General features: G+C 28.5%; 1 protein-coding gene across 1 annotated transcript; it reads right to left on the minus strand.

Moving 5' to 3' along the window:
- Nucleotides 1–795: 795 nt before the first annotated feature.
- LOC113548967 (ataxin-2 homolog) lies at nucleotides 796–21,662 on the minus strand. The gene is given in 8 exon segments (XM_026950084.1): nucleotides 796–1,737; nucleotides 1,739–2,361; nucleotides 4,179–4,546; nucleotides 5,792–5,925; nucleotides 6,563–6,811; nucleotides 8,207–8,304; nucleotides 13,979–14,027; nucleotides 21,557–21,662. Coding segments are annotated over 7 exon segments (2,052 nt in total). The 5' UTR covers nucleotides 14,022–14,027; nucleotides 21,557–21,662; the 3' UTR covers nucleotides 796–1,200.
- Nucleotides 21,663–23,143: the final 1,481 nt, after the last annotated feature.

A 23,143-nucleotide genomic window follows, 5' to 3' on the forward strand; every position in this document is an offset into this window, starting at 1 on the left:
CTTCTACTTATTGTTTGTACTATATAAAGGAACGTTACCCTAGCTATCTTTAAAAACAATTATACATTTCACTTTTATTACTGTGGTCTGGTGGTTGATTTTTAAATTTGAAAATTGAAATAGCTCCATTATATTATTGTTTGAATTTGTCTTCTTTGTAGTACTACCTACAGTATAGAATGTAGATTACAGTTAATACAGTTACTTATAACTATGAATTATAGAATAATAGATTATATTTTTAAAATTTAACTCATTAGAACTATAGACATATAAATATTCATATGTCTATGATTAGAACAAATTGCGTTTGTCAATGGTACCTATTACAAAAATTAGTAGATATAGGTATTATGATATTAGATTTAATGCATATGAATTTTTATTATTTATTAAAATTGTTTTTTAACAATATTGCCAATAACCGTAGTAAATTTAAATATTTAATATATTGACGGATTACTACCAATGCTAGTAAGTAGTATAACCACATGATCCATCATACTTTGATCTTATATGTTCGGTTACCAATCTTACTCGTACCTATATATAGACTATATAATCTGTATTAGTACTGAATATATATCTAACTTCAATAAATTATTTTCTCGCAAACAGCAAACTAAGCTATGTATAGGTTATAGGTATAGGTACCCCAAAGTCTATAGACCTTTAATTAAATGATGGTTTAAAAGACAGAATTGGACGTAAAAACGAGTAAACAACACACACATTATATGTATAGTAATACAATTATGTTATATATTAATTACACAAAATCATATACTTATCGCGTAGTATATAGTATATATATATATATATATATATATTTAGGTATATATATATACATATTTATAGCCTTATAGGTATATAATAATAATATAATATTTCGTTTATGTCTATTATAGGTATGTATAATAACGCGTGTCCGACGCACGTTGATAATCATACTTAATTCATAATAATAATACGTTTTTTCCGTCGTCGTCGTTTTGTTATAAAATTCGCCGCCATATTAGCATATAATCATATAAAATATAACATAATATAATAATAATATATAACTGTACCGCTCCGAGCAGAGCCACTGCACCTACGCAATATTACGTCTCCTATACATAATTTATAACCAACTCGTTTATACGACGGCGTACTATTATAATATTATTATACATAATCGTTGTGGTCAATTTAATATTATTATTCGTCGTAGTATTCGTCGGCGTACTCGTAGACGGGCCGCATGGGCCTCATCCGGTTGGCCGCGGACGTCGCCCTCGCCGCGTGTTTGTTGCTGTTGTACTGCGTCGCGGCGACCTGCTGTTGCTGTTGCTGCGGCCTATGCCTGTTGTTGTGGGAAACGGCCATCACTTGCCTGACGCTCACTCGCTGCGGCTGCCTGGCCTGCTGGTAGACCGCCTCCGCCGGTTCGTCCGCTCCCTCGTCGTCGACATCGGCCGGCTGTGACCGGTTGATTTTCGTCGGTTTCGATGGCCGCATCAAGAACGGCCCGGACGCTCGTTGCTTGGTCGCCGCGGAGATCGACTGCCGTGTGGCCGCGGCCGGCAGTTCGTCCTCGTAATCGTCGGCCGCGCGATCTGCTGCCGGCCGCTTCCGCGGCGCCGCAGACTGCTGTGGCTGCGGCGGCGCGACGGGCGCCGACACCCTGCTGCTTGGCTTATTGGCCCTGACCGTAGCGACCGACGGGCGCCGTCCGCGGTCCGCGTCGTAGTCGACCATCATGGACGGCCGCCGTCCGTGCGGCGGCTGCCTTGGCCGGCTTGACCGCTTGGTCGGGCTTCGATGCGGCGGCGGTGGCGGCGACCGCGGATTTCACGGCGGCCGGTACCTCCGGTTCCGCCGCGTACTCGTCGTCGGCCACCACTTCCTCGTCGTCGTCGTAATACTCGACCGGATCCTCGGTCGCGGCCGGCCGTGGCGGCTCCTTGGCCTTGGACCCTGGATTGGCCGGCGCGGCTTCCGTGGTGGTACTGGTGGTGCTGGTGGCTGTGGTGGTGGACGCGGGAGCGGCGGCCGCCGACGGACCGGGTTGTAGGCCAGACTTGGAAACGGACGTGTAATCGTATCGATCCCGTTCGTTGATGGGCACCGGGCGGCGGATCTTGGGCGGGGCCCTGGGCTTGTCGTATACCGAAGATATCTGATTGGACACGTTCTTCGTCACTGCGGTGGCCGACGATGGTTGTTGCTGTTGCCGTGGCTGCTGCTGCTGTTGCTGTTGTTGCTGCTGCTGTGGCGCGTGCTGTTGTCCCCTGTGCTGTTTAAAGTTACCACTCGGCGGCGCGTCCGATTCCAGACTGCTTCCCTGGTAATCGGCTTCTAGGTCGGCCTGTTTGTAATCTGAAACGCGTTAACGACTGATTAATTACTAAAAACTATAGTTTGAAATGCCACTATATATATAGTATACCCCATCGCAGACCACAATAATTGAGCCCAATGGACGTAAACTCAATCTTTACGTTATTATTGTCTATAAATTACTTGAATTTTCCTACGTGAATAAAAAACTATCAAAATTATTTTTGTCTTACATTTCAATATTGTGCTTAATATTTGTTCAGAATAGAAACATTTTTAATTCAAAATCTAGTTTCATAAATCTTTCTTTCTCCATAGGTTTAAAGTTACACCCTCCCATCACTTGTACAGATAAAACATTTGGAACAAATTATTCTCCATAAAATATAATTAATATAAAAATAACACGATCTGACAGACTTTCATTATAAAATTATATTAAATTGTAAATCTATTTTTAATTTTTGACAGAAATTATGCATTTCATTAATATTTTATCAGTACCTATATTAAACTATTAAATTGTACACAAGTCGCAATTTCCTTTGTCAGCTAATGAGATTTTAAATCGAATCACTGAAAACAGTCAATCGTTAAAATGTTATATATTTCATAGATGGATACTCCTCATATGAGTAGGTGATGCATAACAACGAATAATGATACTTTCAAATTAGTGTGTGCGTGTCATGTAGGTAATTACATAATTTCCATGTTAAAAGTACGTTTATATTATAATTATTGTATGATGATGTTATATTAAATGATTGAAATTACACGAATCACGATTTTTAATAAGATCCTGATCTAGTTGGACCAATATATTAAACACAACTATTTGGGTTTCAATTTTGTATTCGTATTTAATAATACACAAGACTTTCTAAAAGAATAAACGTTTGTATTTGAAAATGTATTAAAGTCGATTTCAGTGAAAGATGGTTTATAACATATACAGAATGTATTTATAAAATAATGATAGAAAATGATTGGAAATGTTGAAAAAATAAATTTTTAATTTATAAAACGCGCACGACAGCAACAGTCTTGCGTCGCTGTCGATGAACACTTTACATATGTGAAAGACACACTACTTAATAATGCGTTTGCCTTTGATTCGTGTTCATAATATACAGTATGCACTATGCATCGATTAAAAAACTTCATTGGACGTGCTCGAGACGACGGTAGACTAGAAACGTAACGTAGTCGTGTTAGTCGTGTTAGTCGTGTTACACAATAATATCAAGACGCAAGATTCGTGATTGTTTTTAATTACAACGCTAGCCGCAGTTATTGAAAAGTATGTTTAACACGTATGAAATTTAACGTTCAACTTTTCGTAATAATATACCTACCGACTCAGACTTTGTAACGACAAATATGAAATATACAGAGTTTTCCTTTAGGAGGAGTGAGCGCTAATAGCCCCTTCAAAAAAAAAAAAACTACTCACAATTCTATGTTGGATATATGTACGCCATTAGGGTTTTTTTAGTTGTAAAATTAAAAAAAATCCAAGGGAATGTAATTATATTATATAGCTTTTCCCGACCTAGTATATACAAAACAAATTAATGATCACAGCCAGTTATAAATCGTGTAATTTGTATTTTAATAGAAACTAAATAATTTAATTTAAATAAAACGTAATACTGAATAATTGTTTTAAATATAAAGATTATTTTAGAATTTAAATTAACTTTTCGTTTTCTTATTGTCTATAACGACACATCAAAAATATTTTATGATCTAATTTTGGATTGGAATTTATTAGTTAGGAAACACTGGTACACGGTATACTACCGATCGCCATTTAAAATCGATAATGACAATAAAAATATAGGTACACTCACTGTTGAATCGAGAATGTTTTCTTATGGGTTTTTTGGCCACCGGCATGTGCTCGACGCTGTCGTCGTAGTATTCCTGCTGGTCGTCGTAGTCATCTACGTAATAATACTCGTACACAGGTCTACGCCTCCGATACGTGGGTCTGCGCTTCCGGCCCTGAGCGTAACCTGGTGGCATGGCCCTGCGCCCTTCGTACGGCATCTGCTGCTGTTGATACTGCGGATAGAACGGTTGTTGTTGTTGTTGTTGTTGTGGTTGTAGTTGTTGTTGCTGTTGTTGCTGCTGCTGTGGTTGCTGAGGCGCGGCCGTCGTGGACGTGGTGGTGGTCGGCAGCGTTGTCGTTTCGGCGGCTTTATATAGCGCATCATTTCTGCGTACATATTTTCATCGTTCAGTTTTTAAAATCGGAATTGTAATGACATTATAGAAATGTTAAAAATTAAATAAGTAGTTACCACCTTCAAATAATGAATTTTCATACTGGCGTATTAGGAGATTTTAAACATTACCGAATACCGACTAAATAAAACCCTACATTGTAGTAACATCTACATAATATTATATGTGCGTATCGGTATTGTATTTAAAGTATAGAAAATATAAACGTACAGGGTGATTTTCCAAGCATACTCATCCCTATTTTTTCCTTTAATTATAAATTTATTTAAATTCTGAATATTGAAATTTTTAAACATAATATCTTAAGACCTTAGGTAATCTCAAATTCTTGAAAATAATATAAATCTTAATAGATTAATATTAATTGCTAAAACTATTAATGGATGCAGTTGCAGTAATATGTATATCATAGCTCATCATACTCTGCAGTAGTGCTGTTAGATCTATACAAATAACAACAGCCTCTGATTTAGTCGTTTTTGCGTTACTAGTACGTTTTTTTTTACTTTCATTGGATTCTACAATCCAAATAATCTATTATCTATGTGTAATATTATATCTATATAGCCGAGGTTATTGTGGTTAAACGGTCGATTTGGCTTTATAAACAGAATTTACAAAAGAAAAAACCATTTCGACGTAGACATTCCCGCAAAATTATTTCGTAATTGATGCAATAAGGTTTAAATATGCAAGCGATAGATACGTGTGTTGTAGGTACACTACATGTGAATACTATCGGTATAGCGTGTATATACAGAGTGATTCACCAATAATGATCAACATTTATAATTCTTATAAAAAGGTTCGAGTATAATTAATAACTAGATTTGGTATTACATATATTTTATATTTTTATAAAACCATTTTTAAGGACTATTATCATATATTATCCTTAATACAAACATTATAAAAACTTCTTGTTCAAATTTTAGGTGAGTATGCTTGTAGAAACACTCTGTATAATGATATATAGGTAATTCACTACGACAGAGTGCTGTATAATATAATAACTTGGCATTTTAATAGGTCATAGAACGCATTCGATTTATTATTATTATTATCATATTATGTTGAACGTTGATATAAATATTATGTATATAATATATATATAGTGTATCACATCCAATGCCAACATCCGCGACGCGGACGTCACGTCGGTGATTATAAAATATAATATGTATTTACGATGCGTACGTCGTGACGTCGTCATTACCTGCTAAAGTACTTGGCCGAGTTTGGGCAGTCCACCTGGGACACAAAATGGCAAATGAACGTTTTTTGATCAAAAGCTGTGTAATTGGCGCACAGGAAGTCAAACCTCGTGCCGAATAGACAGTGATGGTAAAGCTGCAATCGTATACATAACCAATAAAATATTACAAATCATAATACATATATTATAGGACTTGGGGCTGAATTAATTATGTATAGTCAGGTACTTGATATATATTACATAATCAGTTGCGTACTGGCATACTGTGTCCAGCATAATGACAACGATTACATTTACGTTTGACGTCATAGGCCACTAGCCACTAAGCAACAGCAAAAATAAACATTTAATTTATTCTGGAACTAAATTTTTATTTTTACGACGTACTTCTAATCTGTACATTAAGCTGTAACAATTGCAACGAAGAAACTCAAAAAGGACCCTACCTTCCCTTTCATCCATACAACGAACCAAACCGTATTTTATTAGTACTTAAAACAATATAATGATTAATGCCAAATTGTGTATATAATTGTGTAAATAGTGATATTGTCAATTTCCCTATATTATATGAACTTGGCGTTATTATTCATAAATGACATAAATAAATAAAATATCGTCTTTTCGTTTATCATATGTTACAAGTTTACAACATTATATTATTGATAAACAAATATGTGTCATGTTTTGACAGATTTCAAGCAATAATGTAGCTATAGGAATAACCCTCTCCCCCTGCTTTAATATAAATATACAATATCGACGACTCACCTGGCATTTGTGGGGAATGCTCGCATAAAAACCATCGTGCAATCCGTCGCATTTGAATTCAATCTCCTCGGGTACCGAGTTTAGGAATGGATAGTCTGTCAAGTTGTAACCGTTCAATTCCCGGGGCAAGTTTGGATCGTGCACATAGTCGATCTGCGGTATGCCTGTCAACGTGGGTTTGGTGGTCGTAGTCACGTTCAACTCGACTTGTTCCCCATTTTCGTCCACGTCGATAGCTTCATCCGGGTCCTGCGAATTTAACAAAGATGTTTTTTCGTTGATTTATAATTGTAGATTCTCTAAAATCATTTAAAGCTATAACAATCAAGGTAATTGTAGAGATATCTTCGCATTGCACCTCCTGAATAAGTTCTGATTTCACTAATGGCGTTGGAATTTGTAAATGTTATTTCAATCATTATGGAACGAGCGCGTACAACTCTCCTAGTGGTGTTCATATAACATCGTTTAGTATGTACGGATTTATAGTTAGGTATATTATGTTATCGTTATGGGTTTTAACTTTTATTCGGTTGAGAGTGGAAACAGTATTTTTTGAGCGATAGTTGTGTAAAGTGATATAATAAGGTATAGACATTATAACAGTATAACACACCCTGATAATTACGAAATGCCCTTGAAATAATTTAAATTATAGACCTGTCTTTTACTTATAAAAAAAAAGTTACAACCATAATAATTACATAAATATAAATGTACAATCGAATTTATTTTTAAAAGTCGAAATTCCCATCACATATAATATGATAAATTATTAAAAATAATTTTTTTCGTATTATACTTTATGAATAGTTTATGCTACTATAAAAATAAGTAGGTAAGATAATTTACATTGAATATTATTTTATCGGGATCATAAAACGACAATTGTTAAATGTATAAGCTATTCACAAATTTTAATGTTATTTACAAATGAAGATTTTAAACTGCCACGTAATTTAAATGTTACACCCTACATCCTAATAACTATTTTTTTTAAATATTCTAAATAATAGATTTTGTAATTGAAAATTATGAATTATTTAAATAATAATAGTTTTAATGCGTTTTTGCAACTTGAAATGTTGTAAATAATAATTAATTAACCGTCGATTGTACCTACATTTTATTCGATTCACTAAAATAAGGTGCTTGATAAATAAATATAAAAATATGGAATACTTAATCAGTTTAAAGATATTTAAAATTCAGAGATAACTGATAAAATGTAAAAAAAGTACGTATTACTATTATTTTATATCATATACATTTAAGTTATAAGTTTATAACCTACCTAGTACCTATATGTATATAAATTATAAAATAGAAACAATAAAATCTATTATAAGACTATGCAATGATTAAATTTACTCTATTTCATGTTGTAGATATTTAACCTTTAATAATTTTTAAATTAATATCAAGCAAAAGTATCGAAACTTACAAGGTTGTCTTCGAATATTGAACAATTGAATTTCACCTATACACCTGTGTATATTTATAAATATAATATAGGTGTATAATATTACACTATAATACATATTATGCTGTCAAATGAGGTTTTGATGTAGTATTTTTTATTCTAATGATAGCAATACTAACGAAACAACCTCGACATTTCTTAACTGACACTGCAGTACGTACCGAATTTTTTTTGTCCGCTTTCGCTCTCGCTTGAAGTACAACAGCAGAACCTCGTAGCGCATCTAACTCCGCTACAAATATGGACCATGTCAGTAAACCTGTAATTAAAATACACTAACGTCAATTGATTCACCTTCATTGTATAGGTTATGTTTACATACATTTATACTATGTCACACAGGCCACAAAGTTATTTTCATTAATTTCACTGAATAATCAATATACTTTATCGTATTAAAATGTTTGCTAAAATAATTAATAAAACCTATCACCTTTAGTATTTTTACATCTAATATGTATCTGTAATCAATCCTGGTTATTTTAAAGACAATTATAGCTACTAATAATAATTAAATAAATATTTAAATAACATATTTTGTCTAACACTATTATGTACAGAATACAAATACCCTAGCTGATTGCTACATATAAGGTCTTCAGTATTATTTTAAATAATAATTAATTAAAAATAATTTATTGACATTTTATAATTACAAATCGTGCATGAAAAAAATGTTACAAATAACTGGAGCAGAATATTTACAGCTCTAAGAACAGGGGACCCATAACTTAATATTAAAAAAACAAGAAACATGCAAAATAAGGTTAAACATAAAAAAAATTGATTTAAAAACTAATGCCTCTACGTTTTGTTTCTTTTCATTAAATTTTAACTTCAAAAAATAGTACTGATCAATTTTTTTACAATAATATGTCGTTTTTAAAAGTAATGATACTATCATAAAAGCTTCAGACATAGTGAATCGAAGAACAAAATTACAATAAAAAAAAAATTTTTCTGAATGAAAATATTGTTTCGATTTCACTAAATCATTATTAATATTCATCTGATAGCCAGTTGTAATTTCACCATGTAGTTTATGTGATACAGGAGTGCAGGTATTAATATTGTATAATTATTATAGTATTAACAAAAATATATAGTAAATAAAATGCAGCCAATAAATCGATATCTCCGTAAGTTGACGAAGTTGTGTCATACTAAATGATAAATATTTATCACAATATGAACGTGTCATATTACTCGTATTATAATTATTTGTTATGTTTATGATTATGCTATGGTTACAGAATTTTCACCAAACAAAAATATAAATGTATCACCTAAGAAAAACTACAGTCGATAGCAACAGATACCAATATAATAATAATAATAATAGTTATCTATCGTATGTATAGGAATGACTTGTAGGTAGGTACCTATTTAATATATAGTTTGATTTGTACCCGATGCATTTTTAATCAAGCATAATTTACGACATGTAAAATGTGCTGGGCATTGTGTAACAGTGGCATACATTTTCGATTGTTAATATTATGAATTAATGCGATATATAGCATTGCAACGAACCAGTTTTAAAAACCCATAAACTCGGTAACGCCCAGAGATACACTAACAAGCACACGCCATATGAGCACATGCGCCAAGAGACCCATTGCGTTTCCTGGACAAACGTGACAGTGGCATTTCAACATACCAATAAACACGTAATTAGGCGCCGAAAACACTAAACGTCTGTACACCTATGTATTCGAGTTAGTGGTGACGTAATTCTTTTATGTACATACTTGTGCGTTTAAAATAATTCGAATAAGATGACACAAATAAACCGTATAAGTTTATATATTGTATTATACATATATGCAATATATAATAATAGTTTTTACCACTATACCAGGGATGGGTAACTGGCGGCCCAAGTACCATTTTTAACTGGCCCAGTGGCCTATACTACATTTCAAATTAATATATAAAAATATAAAATTTTATAAATTTTATATTTTATTTTATTATATTTATAAAACCGATATCATTTTTATTGTAAAACGTAGAAATGAATTCTTATTGACTTTTTTTTTTGTTTTTGCTTTCTATGTTTTCTGGCCTACTATATTTTTTACATTTTCAAAAAATTGGCCCTCTAGTAGCATTGAGTTTCCCATCCCTGGTATTTACTATTTAGGAGCACAGGACGCATGCGGCGTCACAAGTTTCACAAGTACCGAAATTAACCATTACACAGCAATTATAAATAATATATATGCGATTTACCGTGCACTATGTTTTAGTATATTGTGGACTGTGGAAAAAAATGAACAGAGAGGAAAAAATATACAAATCCTTGATCTTCGATCAATGTGAATGCACTTGAAATGCGCCTATATAATGCGTACGATATAATATACACCATACAGCGTGCGTATAGCGTACAGCGTGTACATACCAATTTATTATATTATATTATTATTATTATTGTACATATTCGTCGAATCACCTACATGGTATTTTTTTTTTCGGATTACGCGTATAGGACTACCGTCTACCATATACTGTGTCCAATTTTCGGTCGTTAACCTTCATAGCAGATTGTCATAATAATATAAAATATTTATTTTTATTATTGTTTTTATTTTACTTTAAATGCTAATATTTTCCCATTTTGGTTAAAACGATTTATTCATCAAAGGCATATTTAATTTAAAATCCATTGACATAACTTATTAAATAGGTCGATTTATTATTAAATAAATAAATGAATTTTAAAAAACACTACGTATTCATTTTTATCGATAATTAAAAAATGTATGACTTATGTTAAAGTATAACTTAAAATTCTATGATACATTATGTTTGAACCAAATAAAAAACATACCGTTTACATTTTAAACTCAACAAATTATTCATCTGTTGTTTGTTGAAAAGTTTGAGGATCCAAGTAAGAAATAAGTAGAAGTTCAGTAATAATGTAACCAAATGCATATTAATCTATATTTTTATTCATCAATGTTATAATTAATAGATAAATTCATTGAACTAATTTTTTTCTTAAATTTTGAATTACACTTAATTGCTGCGTACTTATTTTGTGTGCGATTGTTTGCGTGTATTATTTTATTATGTAAATAAATATCTAATTAATATTTAATACGTTATTTTCACTCTGTATGACTCTTGCCAAATAAAAACCGTAATCACTTATCAATATCAATATGTAACGTCAATGGAAAGTTACAAATAGTTTGACTTTCATAAAGTAGTAATATCGATAAATGTATGTAATCGTGGGTGTTAACTATAGTCTGAGAGTATAACATTATATATACGTGTATTGGTATTAATATTATGAATTATAATTACAATGGCTGGGTACAATATTATAAGTAAATGAATAATTCAATAAAATGCTAAAGCAATACTAAAATACGCAATAGCTACTTTATTTTCACAATTCATAAACATCTGGTATAGGTATTACAGATTTTTTATCATACTTAGATTTTAATTCAAAAACATTTTATTGTATTTTTAAAAATTCGTAAATATATCAGTCAATTTAACACTTGGAATAAAACAAATAAAGTCTTACTTAACATGTTTATGAATTATATTTTATCTAGAGTAATAATTGATTATTGATAGTAAATATTTTTCTTTTTACATTCATAATGCATAAAATAATAAAAATAGAGTATTTAATTTCGTAATAATATATTCTCATTAATCAAATAATATATAAATAATAAAATATAGTATTCAATACTTAATTCATTATTTTTACACCAGAAACAGAACCAGTGTAATTTAATATTGTAAACATTTGATAATATTGTTTAGTATTTTAATATCCGTATTTTAACATATCATGTTTTTAATTTTAATATATTTTTTAAAATCATCTGATTAATTATTGAATCATATAGAAATACATAATTAGGTGAATTGTGAAATATAATTATTAATGTCATAAAGAACTTAAGAGCTACAATTTATAATCATTAAATAATTTTAAAACTTGATCTGAACAATATTTGAATAAATTAGAAGTAGGTATATAACAAAATATTCTACGATGAATATGATTCTTTACACAATTACTATTATTATTTATTATTATTATTTTTATTGTATTGATATCAAATATATAGAATAATTACAGGAGTCATGCATGCTTTGTAAAATATTAAATGAAAATTTTATTCAAGGACATTTTTTTTATTATTATTTTTTTAAATTAATTGAATTTTTTTTTATTTTATTACTATATATCTTTTATTTTGTATATATAAATATATTTATCAATAAATATTACGTACACGACTATGGAGTTTTTTTTATCGATATTTTGCAACATGTCATTTTTATATTACAATTTTTATACATGTCTAATAATATAGTGAATATAACGTAATATAATTAAATTTCTACTTTTATAGTTCCAAGAAACGTCTACTTTTTATTTTTCAAAAATGTTATACCTATTTTAAACTATTAGCCCTTGTTCACAACTATCCAGTTATAATACTTTTAATTTTAAACAACAAAAATAATATGATTATATAAAAATGAATTAATGTTTTATTTTAAGTTACAAGTTTTAACTAATTTTGGTAATTAAAACCATTACATTAGAAATACAAAATTTGAAAAAAAGTAACGAAAATTTTTTGTACTTGATTACCTAAATAAAATTGTTTTGTATTTTATTGTTAATTTTTGGTTTAATATTTTTTTGAAAGAATTTGGATCATGTTTTGGTAATGAAAATCATTTTTCTCCATTGAATAATCATATCTAGAGGTCCTTGAAAGGGAGGTAGTTAACTAAATGTGTAGTCAATCTAAATTATAAAAAATGTGAAGTCCCCTAAAATTACTTAATAAAATGTGTGGTGTAGCTATAGCTTCACTTCACGAATATTTGTTCACCCTATGTCTATGCCTCACAGAATAAACCTCGCATTTATACGAGGACAATGGCCTACGGTGTTTTTTCGGTATTGCGTCACATGTTTATAATAATAATATAACTTATAGTCACGAGGGTATTAGTGATTTAAAAACCAGATCATTGATTACAAATATAATACATTATGTAGATTTAATCAATGGCCATAATACGATTGAATGATCAGCAAAATACTAGTTAAATAAATAACTACTTATAGTTTATAATATATTAAATATTTAGACCATAAATATAAAACAAATTTTAAATTGTTAAGACCCTATTATAAATCAATTATAATTATGATATAATAACACGAAGACAAATTAAACTGCTACACATATTGTATATATAATAAATAATATGTAACTACGTATAAGCGTACAAGAGTTCTCTTTGTTTCAAGTTGTATTAAATTTAATATTCAAGATAGAAAAATAAAAAACTCAACGTTGCTCAAGATTACATTTGATTCCTACTTTTTAGATCGATATAAAAAATAACTTCAAAACAGACAACGCCCTCAAATGACTTTCACAAACGTATTAATATTTTTTACAAGGTTCTTCCTATTAGTAACTAAGGCCTTTAAGAAATATGATACATTTAAAATGCATGCATGGAGATCATAATATTTTATTTTGAAACCATTTAGTAAATCATTACGAAATTATAATGATTTGAATTCTTAATGATTTTAAGGTATGCCTTCAATCTACATATAATATCATCATATGAATAATTGTTATCGAAAGCCATTACAATTTCCAATACTTATACATTTTTAAATTAAATATTCATTTTCATTTTTAAAGAAAATTATTAATCAACCTTTATAATAACATTATATATAATTAAATTTTAAGTAAAAAGTTAATAAGACAAATTATTATTAAAAAATTGATGCAGTGATGTATCTTACAATAATAAACTTAATACTTATGTACAATGTACATAATAAGCACTATCTGTGTATAATATAATATATTATATTATAAAAGTGATTTTATTTTTAATTTACTTACATATTGTCAGCTTACAAATGAATATAATTTTGAGCCGTCTCATTTCAGTCTGAAACAAATAAAAAAATTAATTAATAAATCTGATTAATATAAAGGAAAATTAATTTAATAAAATCATATCTATAAGTAGGAAAATAAATATAATATATTTTTTTTAATTAATTTATGTATTAGGTAGGTGTATCGGAATCTAATTAAAATGAATAAAGAGTACCAGATGTATAATATATATAATATTATTCACCAAGAATACTCATTTCTTAACCCTCTTTTATTCTTTAATATTACATTAATTTATTCAAATTCCAATTTTTAAATTGTTAAAGACCATACTTATAGATTTGTATGCCATTTAAGAAGTATCGTACGGTAAGGATACAAATAAATTAAAAATTTGTAAAATATTAAAATTGAATAGTTCTATAAATCCTCTTTAAAATTAAAATAACGAAAATAAACAACAACAGAACATAGATAATATTATTACCTTTCGATTTGGTTATAAGTTAATTTACTATAATATTAAAATTAACAATACAAAATAACTCATTTTCCGCGACAATTAGTCTTATAATCAAACTTACATATAAGAAAATTACTCGTGATTATGCGTCGGTTTTTTACAATATTCTAAGTTAAAGTGAGTTATTAAACATTTTCAAACTGCTAACTACAATACTGTACATACTCATAACTTGCTTAGAAATTGAACTATAGTAAACAACTGGCATATAAACACAATTAATGCTTTCACATTTAAATAAATACATATCATGAATAATAAATTAATATTTCGCTTCATATTATTATATGAGGGTGTGAAAATTGTGTGATAAAATAAATTAATAATAATTAATACATTTTATTAAAATAATGTAAATAATGACTTATTACAGCGAAATGGTAATTACATTGTATATTTAAATGATGCAGAGCAGATTCTTTGCGTACTTATGTATGCAGTATGTGGATCGCAAAGGGAGGGGAAGATTTAGTATAAAATCATAATATATTATGTTGAAATAGTATAACATTGCCTAACAAAAATATCGTAACGATTCATATATTGACATACTATCATTACTATCAATTAACTATTATGCATTTATCGTTTTACCTCGTATCTACTCAAAACAAACGTAAGTAAATCAGTGTAAAATAGCTCCAATTCCAATACGATAACAAATATACGTCGAGGTAATTACGCGGCAGTAATAGCCATCGATGTGCAAGTTTTCGTTTAGTGAAAAACCACGTAAACTCTCACTATACACAGAGGTTGGATACTTAGCTGTTTTCGACGTAGAACCTTTAAATATATATATATATATATAAGCTAATAGCCTTACATCAACGAAGGTTGTAATATAATAATATTGTTAATTGTAATTATATTATATACTATAGACACGAGTAAAATAATATACCCTAATATATGTAATGACTAATGACGCTGACAAGTGTCCAAAATCACAAAAAAAATCTGTAACAAGCGCCTGTTTTAATCGACGTGGTTGGAAACCTGTTTTTATTATTATCATAATATAGGTGCCTACGTGATTATTATTGCATTTGCAATATCATATATACTTGGGTGTGACCATTACAACCTTGACTGGTCTGACCACATAATATATATATATATATATTCTATCGGGAATCGAAGGAGGAATGACGGCGATGGAGAACGGCGGTCGGGGCAGACCGCAAGGAAATAACAGTGCTAAGAGAGAGAAAAAACACGATGACGGGGGAGAAACAAAAATAAACGCTACCAGTTTCCAGCACTAGCCGTAGCCCAAATATTACCACATATTTTTATTTTTACAATACCTACACGGTTGGACCTGTCACCTGTGTATGTGTGTGTGTGTGTAGCGTACGACTTTAATCTCGTTTTGTGAAACACACTTATATAGTTATATATATTTACGTACACGAGTGCGCTATGTAGGCATTATATATTATTTTATGTATAGGTAGGTAAGCGTATTGTATACATATCGCAGCGCGGCAACGTCGTTATGGTTCGTTGCGGAAAATTCGAACGGTTTTTCGTGAATTATTATGAAATTGATGTCTATTGCGATAATTACTCCACGTCTAATAGGCACATAATAATATTATATTTATATTATTACTGTGTATACTTGTGTACATGTATCTGTGCGAAAGGCATTACAGTTGTACTATAAATAATAAATATACACTGCACAGCGAATAGTGCGCGCGTTACAAAGGCCCCGAAACAAATTTCTAGTCGTTAAAAACGGGTCGGCGCCCGCCGGCCGTAGCGTGCCCGCGTCACCGCGTGGTTCAGAGTTAATGTTATTATAATATTATTATTAAATTACTACCTATGATTTTGTTAAAACACTGCTTGAAAACGCCGTACATACATATCACTTACATTATTTTTAATATAATATATAAATAATACTCAGCCTCTGTCTGCAATTTATGAATATGAGTATGTGTTGTTAGTAAATCTATACACGAGCGTATGATATTATAATACCTATATTATGCACGTAATAGATATTTTATAATTTATTTTAATCTTACATAATACTATTGGTTGCTGACGAATATTCGTGGAAAATTTGGTATGATATAATCCTCATTAGTCACTTTGCTGAAAACCTTAGGACGAAATATTCAAGTACACATGATATACGCACAGACTATTTGAAAATATAGTCATATAGTCTGTGATACACACATGAGGCGTATACTACAATTATTAAAAAGTTGTTTATTCTAGTTTTTCCAAAAATAAATCTACTTAATAACACATTTATTTCGTGCATATCGAAGTAATATACGTCATTGAATATATACATTACATATCATATACATTAATATACTTATAAACTACGTATACTTTAAATATTATTCACATCACACTATACAAATTACAAATATATAGGTACTAAATAATTACATAGTGATATGTGTAGAAGTATCCTTATACAAAAAGTGGTTGACATTTATTTAATATTATAATACTTTATATTTTTCTATTAGTTAGTACAATTAGTTGTAAATTTTATTTTAATTATGATTCGTGATGAATGATGATCGCTTCGTATTAATCAGATCTTTTTCGAGTACAATTACATACACTTATTAGCTATTAATTATTTCTAGTAAATTAGTCATATGCAAATTAGGCATTTTAGCAAATAATATTTTAAGTATTAACCGTTGCAATCAAATAATTTGCTAACAATTAATATAATTTTCAACAATAACACGTGTTTGATAAATTGTATTATACGGATCCCACTTAAGTAGTTACTTTATAATTCATTTAGTATTGAGTATTAACATCACATAGTTAATGTACTTTTTCCTAACAAAATAAAAGTAATTGTGTAAATATGTGCTTACGTATATGCTTTTATATATTTATAGACAATTTAAATTATTATACGTGTTAAATGTATATATTATCATATTGCCATCACATTCTCACTACCTGCTTAAAATGTTTTGTAAAATAATAATTTTTAAGCAAAACATATATTTGAATCTAACTAACTATGATTTTATATTAGAAGATTTTTTTTTTTTGAAACAAAATTGTATCTATATATTTTATAATTTGTATTTCCACGTTATACAATTAGTAAATTAGATAATATTTAAATAGCGGGAAGGGGTTGGTATGGTTAAGTTAGGTTAGATTTGCGACACCCCGTATATAAATATTATAATATATAACTTCCCTTAATTTAAACATCCCGAGCTAATCCTTAATGATTGATTCATTCTTTATTGAACACAGACACATACTATATATTATCTTTGAATTTATGAATAGTTGATAGGAAACATATTCGATATAATTTTTATAATGTACACAGTTGATAGTGGTTATATTTTAACTATGTCTACTGGCTACTAGATTTATCTAACATAGACTCATAAGTATATTGTCATTAAAACCATAATTATGTTTATAAATTATACACACCAAACGTAGACACTACACACGAGACACGACACGGCATAAACAGTGTGTACGGTAAACACTTAATGAGATAAAAAATAAAATTTTGATTAAGAGAACAAAATATTCCAACCGATTTATGATACCCTATGAATAATTAAATGATGCTTTCACATCTTTCACACATTGACTGTAACAACCACTCGATTAGTTGTACAACTAAACTACCTATTTTTTATTACTATGCACGAAAGACTAGGAACAGATTTTTTTACGAAAAGTAAAAACATTATATTGTTATTTTCATATTTTTTGATCTATATGATCTATATATATTTAAGTATATACTTATATATTATATGGAATAATTGGTTATCAATGAATTGTTATCAATTTTAAATTGCTTATAAATATATTCAGTAAGAACATATAATGTATGAATATAAATAATAAATATATGACATTATTTATTTAATAAGCTCATTAAATATTTTGAAAAGAAAGTAAAAGCACTTTCAATACTTAGAAGTTATTCAAACACTAAACAGCATTCTTCGCATCCTAAACATATTAATTACAAAGTGTGCAATGCATAACATATGAGTTATTTATGTAAAATTATTATAAAACGATTCGTCATAACATTCACAATTCATAATTAATCACGTGATGTGATTTTCTTTCATAATATTATGTTTTATCAGTCCACAATTCTAAAAAATAAAATAAATTAATAATATATCATATAAAATATAATCTATATAAAATAAGCAAAGTAGGTATTTATATAAATGCATGGATATACATATTTTTTATCAGTGTTATAATAATGTACGTTAATAATTTTCACTTTTTGCTTTTCTGTCAGTTTCAACCATAATATAGTTTCGTTATAATTATATTTTACTTTTTAATTTAAAACAAAAGACTTTCACATTTAGTTAATGGTATTTTGACTTATTTAAGTAATAAAATGTCAACAATTTTAAATGTTAATTCCATATTCTTGATACAACTAAACACAAATTTTAATAAAAACAATCAATTTGTAATAAAGTTACTTCGTTTAACAATAACTTAACCTTATTTTTCAACCTTTAATAACCAATTTATTTCTGCTATGGGAGAACACTAGTATAAATATCATTCATAATATTATAATAGTAACGTTTTTGTAATACCTATAACAAAATGATAACTTAAATGTTCATCAAACTATTAAACACTATTATTAATGTATTATAGAATTTTCAACAGAAATTTATATCAATATTTCATAGGTTATAAGTTAGAAAAATGTTGACCAGATTATAATTTGTACTTTCTCACATACCAATAATATTCATATTTAAAATGTATAATAGTAAATTAAAACAATATCTATCGTTGTGATTGGAAAAATTAGTCGACACTATATTATAATATACGATTGTATATTAATTTAATGAAGTGAAATAAATTTAAGTATAAACATATTATATAAGTCATATTTAGCTTTAGAATAAACTATTATTTATTTATTTTTAGAGGAGAGTTTTATACAAATTAATAAATTATACAATTATTCACATAACTTATTAATTTTTTACCATTGTAACTTACAAAAAAAGTCTATTATAGATATAAAATTATTTCCCTAAATTGCATGCTAAAAAAAATGTAATATAGTATTGTAATAAGTTTTAAGTACATACCTATAATGTTATCTATTAAATAAGCCAATATAAACTAATAAAAGAAAAACAAATCATCTTCATAATAATAGTTATATTCTTTTATCTTTTTTATTATTATTTAATATAACTATTTTACACACCTAATAAAGGTACCTACATAATGACCGAATACTAAATTTTACCGATTTCTATATTCATCTTCATTTAATTTTTGATAAATTATATTTTATTATCATAATATTATACATATTATATTATTCGAAACTGTACAGTATATAGAATACATACAATTTATATTTACGATAATATTAAATTGGAATAATAAAAAATGAAGTTGTTTATGATTCGAACCTGTAATTGAATCAATTAAAATAAAACTTAAGGAAACGTTTATGTTAGCTTGTATAATTTACGATAAGTACAGTTAAACTAAACTTTACTTTACTTGTTTAACTAAACAAAACAAGTTTTGTTTTCATTTAGTATAACATCATGAGAAATTTTAAAAAACGAGTAAAATGTATAAGTAGTGTTGATGACCACAAACTTCACGAATCGATGAAGGTTCTTATGAAATATGGTTACACTTTCACACACACGCCAGTACATAATACACACTAATATAACGACCGTTATATTTAATTCATTGAATCGCTATACCAATCTGTTGAAGATAAATGTTATAATAGTATGATATTATATTATTACTGTCTGGAAACAACTAAAATTTATTTAATACATTATTAAATTTACAATAATGTAGCTACAATAAATAACACTCATCTAATGAGACATTTATGATAAATATAATTAGGTTTAACTTATTGTTTTTACTTATTATACTTGTAAACTTTAAGTTAAGTTATATAATACTATCAACATGAAAACGTTATTCATTAACAAGTACACAACTTTATATTAATCAAAATCATTACTTTTTGTCACATTCGTTAAAATCTCCAACAATAACAGAATTTTACTTAAATGCATAAATTACCAATGTCACAATACTACATTGATGGATTAGTTTATAATAACTGTACCATAATATCTGCAACATATAGATGTTATGTATAAACTATACGTATATTTAAGACATAAAAAACACTTGTGTTTTCTTAGAAAATCAGATTTTTGACATTCTTTGTTTTATGTTGGGTAAAGGTGTATTATTTAATTATGTACTTATATTTATTATAGCTACCATTTACCCTACAAGTTCAACTTGTAGGTAATTTCACTATATTATATTAGAACATATTATATTGTATTTTAAAATTGAATAAAAAAATAATAATAAAAAAAAACTATTTCTGTCTACTGACAATAATCATACTTATATTACGATGTAGTTTTTAAAGTAATTAAATATATATTCAAGTAGATAACCCTTGTATTAATACAGAATATTGATTTTCCACAACCGCCATCTACTTTTATCAAAGAAATACTTTCGAAAATATTGATAAACTCTGCAACAATGAGAGATATTATAAAGATGTTTTATTGTGTTCGACGATTTTACCTATACCTACTCAATACTCAATAAAAAATTTAACTTTTTTTTTTCAATCAACGATTAATAATTATTGAAACCTAGTTTAAGGCATACACGTATTTATGCAGTAGATACAAAGTTGACGATTTGGCTTAATGCCGAACGATTTTCGTGAATATAGTTAGGAAACGATAGACTGTTCCTATGAAAACGTTGATGTGACACAGCACTACAGCAGCAGACGAGTCAACAAATCGTATTGTCTGCACTCGAAATTTATAATATACCTATATAAATATGTATTTATATACATATATATATTATATGGATAAGAAGTGCGGTGGCATTGAGAAAGTACCTAATATTGTTATTATTATATTTTTTTAAACGAAAGTGGTATATATTATATATTTATGTACAATATACCAACATATACCAATAATACGTACGTTGCCACGAGATGATTACATCAGGAGCGCTGAACAATAGTGTTACGCGTCAGCTATCACGCGTGCCATTCTGGTCTTGTATCGGAATGATTCCATATAGTTCGCGCTCAACGTGTATGAGTATGTATATAATGTGTATATAGTAAATATTGTACAGCCAACTGCCAAGTATGTATACCTACGTATGTTATAGGTATAGTGGTGCGCGTTTGTGTATGTGCATTTATGTATAAGGACCAGAAGACGAAACTTTCACTGTGAACTGATTTTTCCTCTCTTTCCCTCCCCCTTGTCAATATCATATTATTTCTCTCTTATTTCCCTTTCTATCTTTTTATTTTTCTCCCTCTCTGTCTCTAATTTTGTACATCATCATAAAGATGATCGCGTAGGTATCTAAATTACAATAATATACTCTGGAAATATTACGTGCACGTCATCGCATGTTCTACATACAGACAATTATAAGCATCGGGCTCATCCATTCATCTATAACGATGATAGTCCATATCAAAATTTCTTTTATGGAGAATCGCACGCGTAACATGCGTAACACGTTATTAAACATTTGTTTACATACAACGAATCATTGTCATTTTAGATTATAAAACGTGCTCGGTGTAATAATTTTCGTTCCAATAAAATGTACCTACAACATGTGTGCATGCAGTGTTTAATAAAACTACAGTGAATTATATTACTGCTAATGAATCTTGTTAGATAATATATGGTACTGACTCGTATGATCCAATAAAAATATTTTGATCAATATATTTAAAAGTTTACAACACTAACATTTAAACATTAAAAGTCTGAAAATAAACGTTAGTACATTAGATAAATATTTATAATAGACTACAGTTAAAAATATTCTTTTAATCATATAATTAAAACACTGTAGTTGATAAAACACGAGTCTATATACGAGCCAATATTAGGTATATATAATTGTATGTACTGTTGGTTACTTGGTTATATTAATTAATGCTTTAATTTATAATTAACATTTAATTAATAATATGGTGAGTTTATGACTTTATGTTATAAACAGTTACAACACATATCTTAAATCTTTATTGTTGTTAGCAAAACGTGTTTTTATTTTAAATAAGATGTGTTAAATAATATTGAAATTTGAAAGTGAAACAACTCTATGTAGTATGTACTCGACCAGATATTATTATACATTTCCTCTTTGGTGTATAATACAAGCCAAGGTTACGAGGAATTAGCTAACACCAGTAGGACTACATCAAAACGTGCGAATACCATATGATGCATTGTTGAATCTTGAATGCATTCTTTTCTGAATAATTTTCTCAATGTACCTTGTTAGTAGTTACAAATATTTATTTCAATAAAAATATAATACAAAACAAACAATAATAATAATAAAGTCATATAAATATAAATATTTTTTTTTTTTAATATTAATTTTTAACGTTGCAAAAAAAAATTAATTCTTATAATAAATAAATTTTAAGAGTATAAAATATTTTCCTGGATTTTAAACTATAATATAATTATATATAATATACATGTATATATTTCTATAAATTATGAAGTAAATATTTTTAATAAATCTAT

Source organism: Rhopalosiphum maidis, chromosome 4 (genome assembly GCF_003676215.2).
Source record: "Rhopalosiphum maidis isolate BTI-1 chromosome 4, ASM367621v3, whole genome shotgun sequence".
NCBI lineage: Eukaryota > Metazoa > Arthropoda > Insecta > Hemiptera > Aphididae > Rhopalosiphum > Rhopalosiphum maidis.